We start from the raw sequence: 6,740 nt of genomic DNA on the forward strand, positions 1-6,740 counted from the left end.
CAGAGCTACCAGTGAAGGTTAGCTGTGTGTTGGCTGTTCAGCACACCTCACACGTCTCCTGCTCCACATTTAATCTGACTCCAATTTATAATCAATTAATTTAGATTCATCTAACTCCAGCTGATCCTCTTACAGGAACACATGGAGTCTGTGTGTGCAGAAACTGTCTGAGCCCATCACTGAGTCTGTTTCTCCACATTTATAGATGAGTGTGTTCAGATTTATTCACTGTTAAACTGAATTTCAGGAATAGTATTGAGTAATGTGAAGTGTTGATCTGATGTACAGGGCACTTTATACAGTCATCTTCTCATGTTTAGGAGATCTGTTATATCAGACACTTGATAAGTGGATCTGGATGGATTAGCAGAGTAAACAGTACATTTAGAAAGGCTTTATTTTCATTATATATTAAGCTTTTAGTTAAGATTCTCCCAAAATCATCCAGCAGGACTCCACAGATTATCTTTTACACAGAAATAGTGAAGGATGTCTGCAGATTCAGTCTGGTGTATTAATAAGTTGTGATTGGGTCAATGTGAGATCGATTAACCCTCATGAATCCTTCTCCTCAGTTAACGCTTCATCATTTACTCAGAGTCACTCAGAGTCGGTGTGCTGGCCAGGTCCATCTGCTCACCAGTTCTGGCTCTCAGATAGAGGATATTACTGTAAGCTGATGTCCTTTAGGTCACATTAGGCCGCTCCACGTTTGCTCAAACATAAAGAAAGCTTGATTTAGCCTCTAGATGATTTCATGCTCAGTGATTGTCAGAAATCAACAGGTCTCTCATGCTGTGCTCCATCTATTGAGCTGAATGAATGGCTGATCCTGCTCGTAGGCTGCAGAAACATCAGCCTGAATAATCTACTAGATATAAAGCATTTCAGGAGATATTAGAGCTAAACAAGACATTTACATTTATTTGTCAGATTTTCCATTCCAGTTCACACCATTACACAAGATCAGCCAACTCAGATTGACTGAAGACAGACTGAAGCACAGCCGCTGCATCTGATCTGAGGAGAACTCCTCCACTTCTGCTGTATCTCCACACTGATCTAAGCCTTCATTCCTCAGAGAGACAACATCAGTTCTCTAGAAACACTCGCCACAGCTTCCTCAGCATGCCTGGATCTCCTCCAGGTGTTGGAGACTCTGCTGTTCAGCGTGTGTGTGTGTGTGTGTGTGTTTCTTGCTGATATTCAGCAGGCTCGTCACTCTTACTCTATCAGCTCTACTGTGGTGTGTTTGAGCACATTATAATCATCAGGTCATTAATCAGCTCTGAACCGTTCCAGAGGAGTGATGGAGGATCAGAGAAGATCAGAGCAGCAGATCAGAGACAGACGCCCTCCTGCTCATCTGCTCATTACTGACACACACAGCAGCTGCGGCCCACCCTGCAGAACCACTGTTACCCCAACACTACAGCCGCTGTGACGTGTACTCGACACTCACCTTGTTCAGCTCTCTGCTCAGGCAGTCGGGCTGGAACTGCTGGAGGAAACTTCTGTACCGCAGAGCATCAATGGCCACGATCTCGGTGTGTCTGCGCAGCCACTCATCTCTACACACACACACACACACACTCATCAGCAGCTCTGAAACACACCGCTGGTGTGTGCAGCGCGGGCCTCACCTTGGCGTCTGGTCGTCATGGTTTCCGGCCCATCGGTAGGTGTTGGCGTATCCAGAGTACCTGCTGAACTGCTCTGCACCTGTAAACAACAGCAGAGTCCACATGAGCTGCTGCACTGATCAATCCCATAATTCAACTCACCTCATCTTTATTTGGATAGTGCTTTTATAATGTAGACGGTGTCAGAGCAGCTTCACACAGAAGAGTATAGAGAATTGAAAGAGTCAGTTCATTTCAGTTCAGTGTTCAGTTCAGTTCAGTTCAGTTCAGTGTTCAGTTCAGTTCAGTTCAGTTCAGTTCAGTTCAGTTCAGTTCAGTTCAGTTCAGTTCAGTTCAGTTCAGTTCAGTGTTCAGTTCAGTTCAGTTCAGTTCAGTGTTCAGTTCAGTTCAGTTCAGTTCAGTTCAGTTCAGTTCAGTGTTCAGTTCAGTTCAGTGTTCAGTTCAGTTCAGTTCAGTTCAGTTCAGTTCAGTGTTCAGTTCAGTTCAGTGTTCAGTTCAGTGTTCAGTTCAGTTCAGTGTTCAGTTCAGTGTTCAGTTCAGTGTTCAGTTCAGTTCAGTGTTCAGTTCAGTGTTCAGTTCAGTGTTCAGTTCAGTGTTCAGTTCAGTTCAGTGTTCAGTTCAGTGTTCAGTTCAGTTCAGTGTTCAGTTCAGTGTTCAGTTCAGTGTTCAGTTCAGTTCAGTTCAGTTCAGTTCAGTGTTCAGTTCAGTTCAGTGTTCAGTTCTGTGTTCAGTTCACTTCAGTGTTCAGTTCAGTGTTCAGTTCAGTTCAGTTCAGTGTTCAGTTCAGTGTTCAGTTCAGTTCAGTGTTCAGTTCAGTGTTCAGTTCAGTTCAGTGTTCAGTTCAGTGTTCAGTTCAGTTCAGTGTTCAGTTCAGTGTTCAGTTCAGTTCAGTTCAGTGTTCAGTTCAGTGTTCAGTTCAGTTCAGTGTTCAGTTCAGTGTTCAGTTCAGTTCAGTTCAGTGTTCAGTTCAGTGTTCAGTTCAGTTCAGTGTTCAGTTCAGTGTTCAGTTCAGTGTTCAGTTCAGTGTTCAGTTCAGTGTTCAGTTCAGTTCAGTGTTCAGTTCAGTTCAGTGTTCAGTTCAGTGTTCAGTTCAGTTCAGTGTTCAGTTCAGTGTTCAGTTCAGTGTTCAGTTCAGTGTTCAGTTCAGTGTTCAGTGTTCAGTTCAGTGTTCAGTTCAGTGTTCAGTTCAGTTCAGTGTTCAGTTCAGTGTTCAGTTCAGCTCAGTTCAGCTCAGTGTTCAGTTCAGTGTTCAGTTCAGTTCAGTGTTCAGTTCAGTTCAGTGTTCAGTTCAGTGTTCAGTTCAGTGTTCAGTTCAGTTCAGTGTTCAGTTCAGTTCAGTGTTCAGTTCAGTGTTCAGTTCAGTGTTCAGTTCAGTTCAGTGTTCAGTTCAGTGTTCAGTTCAGTGTTCAGTTCAGTGTTCAGTTCAGTTCAGTTCAGTTTAGTTCAGTGTTCAGTTCAGTTCAGTGTTCAGTTCAGTGTTCAGTTCAGTGTTCAGTTCAGTGTTCAGTTCAGTTCAGTGTTCAGTTCAGTTCAGTGTTCAGTTCAGTGTTCAGTTCAGTTCAGTGTTCAGTTCAGTTCAGTGTTCAGTTCAGTGTTCAGTTCAGTGTTCAGTTCAGTTCAGTTCAGTTCAGTTCAGTGTTCAGTTCAGTGTTCAGTTCAGTTCAGTTCAGTGTTCAGTTCAGTGTTCAGTTCAGTGTTCAGTTCAGTGTTCAGTTCAGTTCAGTGTTCAGTTCAGTGTTCAGTTCAGTGTTCAGTTCAGTTCAGTGTTCAGTTCAGTGTTCAGTTCAGTGTTCAGTTCAGTGTTCAGTTCAGTGTTCAGTTCAGTGTTCAGTGTTCAGTTCAGTTCAGTTCAGTGTTCAGTTCAGTGTTCAGTTCAGTGTTCAGTTCAGTGTTCAGTTCAGTGTTCAGTTCAGTGTTCAGTTCAGTTCAGTGTTCAGTTCAGTGTTCAGTTCAGTGTTCAGTTCAGTTCAGTTCAGTTCAGTTCAGTTCAGTTCAGTGTTCAGTTCAGTGTTCAGTTCAGTGTTCAGTTCAGTGTTCAGTTCAGTTCAGTGTTCAGTTCAGTGTTCAGTTCAGTGTTCAGTTCAGTGTTCAGTTCAGTTCAGTTCAGTTCAGTTCAGTTCAGTTCAGTGTTCAGTTCAGTGTTCAGTTCAGTGTTCAGTTCAGTGTTCAGTTCAGTTCAGTGTTCAGTTCAGTTCAGTTCAGTTCAGTTCAGTGTTCAGTTCAGTGTTCAGTTCAGTGTTCAGTTCAGTGTTCAGTTCAGTTCAGTGTTCAGTTCAGTGTTCAGTTCAGTGTTCAGTTCAGTTCAGTAGTTCAGTTCAGTGTTCAGTTCAGTGTTCAGTTCAGTTCAGTTCAGTTCAGTTCAGTTCAGTGTTCAGTTCAGTGTTCAGTTCAGTTCAGTGTTCAGTTCAGTGTTCAGTTCAGTTCAGTGTTCAGTTCAGTGTTCAGTTCAGTGTTCAGTTCAGTGTTCAGTTCAGTGTTCAGTTCAGTTCAGTGTTCAGTTCAGTGTTCAGTTCAGTTCAGTGTTCAGTTCAGTGTTCAGTTCAGTGTTCAGTTCAGTTCAGTGTTCAGTTCAGTGTTCAGTTCAGTGTTCAGTTCAGTGTTCAGTTCAGTTCAGTGTTCAGTTCAGTGTTCAGTGTTCAGTTCAGTGTTCAGTTCAGTGTTCAGTTCAGTTCAGTGTTCAGTTCAGTGTTCAGTTCAGTGTTCAGTTCAGTGTTCAGTTCAGTGTTCAGTTCAGTGTTCAGTTCAGTTCAGTGTTCAGTTCAGTGTTCAGTGTTCAGTTCAGTGTTCAGTTCAGTGTTCAGTTCAGTTCAGTGTTCAGTTCAGTGTTCAGTTCAGTGTTCAGTTCAGTTCAGTGTTCAGTTCAGAGTTGTATATAATGCACTGCTGTGTGTCTGATTATAGCTGATGCTCAACAGACATCAAACACTCCACCACACCGATGTGTGTCATATACACCAGATATCTGCTCACAGACGCACTGCTGAAGCAGAGCAGCGCTCTGAGTGTGCAGGAGTGAGTGTGTGTGTGTGTGTGTGTGTGTGTGTGTGTGTGTTTTAGAATAAACACTCATTCAACCCAATCTCCTGCATTTCCTCATGTTGTTCCTCTGGTCTTCAGTCAGTTTGAGCATCCCTTGCTTTGCTTTCTCCTCTGCTTTGCCACGCCCCCACACAGCTGACCACACCCCCTCATAGCTGGTCATGCCCCTTTAAGATGTGCGTATTTGAAAACTCTGCGGGAGAGTGAAAATGAAAGGGGGATCATGACCCATTATTATATACAGCAGTTCAGTGTTCAGTTCAGTGTTCAGTGTTCAGTTCAGTGTTCAGTTCAGTGTTCAGTTCAGTTCAGTGTTCAGTTCAGTGTTCAGTTCAGCTCAGTTCAGCTCAGTGTTCAGTTCAGTGTTCAGTTCAGTTCAGTGTTCAGTTCAGTTCAGTGTTCAGTTCAGTTCAGTGTTCAGTTCAGTGTTCAGTTCAGTGTTCAGTTCAGTGTTCAGTTCAGTTCAGTGTTCAGTTCAGTGTTCAGTTCAGTGTTCAGTTCAGTGTTCAGTTCAGTGTTCAGTTCAGTTCAGTGTTCAGTTCAGTGTTCAGTTCAGTGTTCAGTTCAGTTCAGTTCAGTGTTCAGTTCAGTGTTCAGTTCAGTTCAGTTCAGTTTAGTTCAGTGTTCAGTTCAGTTCAGTGTTCAGTTCAGTGTTCAGTTCAGTGTTCAGTTCAGTGTTCAGTTCAGTTCAGTGTTCAGTTCAGTTCAGTGTTCAGTTCAGTGTTCAGTTCAGTGTTCAGTTCAGTTCAGTGTTCAGTTCAGTTCAGTGTTCAGTTCAGTGTTCAGTTCAGTGTTCAGTTCAGTTCAGTTCAGTTCAGTTCAGTTCAGTGTTCAGTTCAGTGTTCAGTTCAGTGTTCAGTTCAGTTCAGTTCAGTTCAGTTCAGTGTTCAGTTCAGTGTTCAGTTCAGTGTTCAGTTCAGTTCAGTGTTCAGTTCAGTGTTCAGTGTTCAGTTCAGTGTTCAGTTCAGTGTTCAGTTCAGTTCAGTGTTCAGTTCAGTTCAGTGTTCAGTTCAGTGTTCAGTTCAGTGTTCAGTTCAGTTCAGTGTTCAGTTCAGTTCAGTTCAGTTCAGTGTTCAGTTCAGTGTTCAGTTCAGTTCAGTTCAGTTTAGTTCAGTGTTCAGTTCAGTTCAGTGTTCAGTTCAGTGTTCAGTTCAGTGTTCAGTTCAGTGTTCAGTTCAGTTCAGTGTTCAGTTCAGTTCAGTGTTCAGTTCAGTGTTCAGTTCAGTGTTCAGTTCAGTTCAGTGTTCAGTTCAGTTCAGTTCAGTTCAGTTCAGTGTTCAGTTCAGTGTTCAGTTCAGTGTTCAGTTCAGTGTTCAGTTCAGTGTTCAGTTCAGTTCAGTTCAGTGTTCAGTTCAGTGTTCAGTTCAGTGTTCAGTTCAGTGTTCAGTTCAGTTCAGTGTTCAGTTCAGTGTTCAGTGTTCAGTTCAGTGTTCAGTTCAGTGTTCAGTTCAGTTCAGTGTTCAGTTCAGTGTTCAGTTCAGTGTTCAGTTCAGTTCAGTGTTCAGTTCAGTGTTCAGTTCAGTGTTCAGTTCAGTGTTGTGTATAATGCACTGCTGTGTGTCTGATTATAGCTGATGCTCAACAGACATCAAACACTTCACCACACCGATGTGTGTCATATACACCAGATATCTGCTCACAGACGCACTGCTGAAGCAGAGCAGCGCTCTGAGTGTGCAGGAGTGAGTGTGTGTGTGTGTGTGTGTGTGTGTGTGTGTGTTTTAGAATAAACACTCATTCAACCCAATCTCCTGCATTTCCTCATGTTGTTCCTCTGGTCTTCAGTCAGTTTGAGCATCCCTTGCTTTGCTTTCTCCTCTGCTTTGCCACGCCCCCACACAGCTGACCACACCCCCTCATAGCTGGTCATGCCCCTTTAAGATGTGCGTATTTGAAAACTCTGCGGGAGAGTGAAAATGAAAGGGGGATCATGACCCATTATTATATACAGCATCTCTGTGATACTCAGACCAGCGTCTGATGATGGGCGTCTGATGATGTGTGTCTGATGATGGGCGTCTTATGATAGGCGTCTGATGATGTGCGTCTGATGATGGG

At 43.2% G+C, this 6,740-nt stretch overlaps 1 protein-coding gene across 1 annotated transcript in view; it reads right to left on the bottom strand.

Moving 5' to 3' along the window:
- LOC130220482 (poly(ADP-ribose) glycohydrolase) overlaps positions 1-1,827 on the bottom strand; it is a 2,575-nt gene extending 748 nt beyond the window's left edge. The window contains exons 1-2 of the mRNA XM_056452758.1: positions 1,644-1,827; positions 1,463-1,571 (exon numbers count right to left, since the gene is read on the bottom strand). Of these exons, the coding sequence (XP_056308733.1) occupies positions 1,463-1,571; positions 1,644-1,747 (213 nt within the window). The 5' untranslated portion in view covers positions 1,748-1,827. The remainder of the gene's footprint in view (positions 1-1,462; positions 1,572-1,643) is intronic.
- Between the last annotated feature and the right edge of the window lie 4,913 nt (positions 1,828-6,740).

This window comes from Danio aesculapii, unplaced genomic scaffold (genome assembly GCF_903798145.1).
Source record: "Danio aesculapii unplaced genomic scaffold, fDanAes4.1, whole genome shotgun sequence".
Classification (NCBI taxonomy): Eukaryota; Metazoa; Chordata; class Actinopteri; order Cypriniformes; family Danionidae; genus Danio; species Danio aesculapii.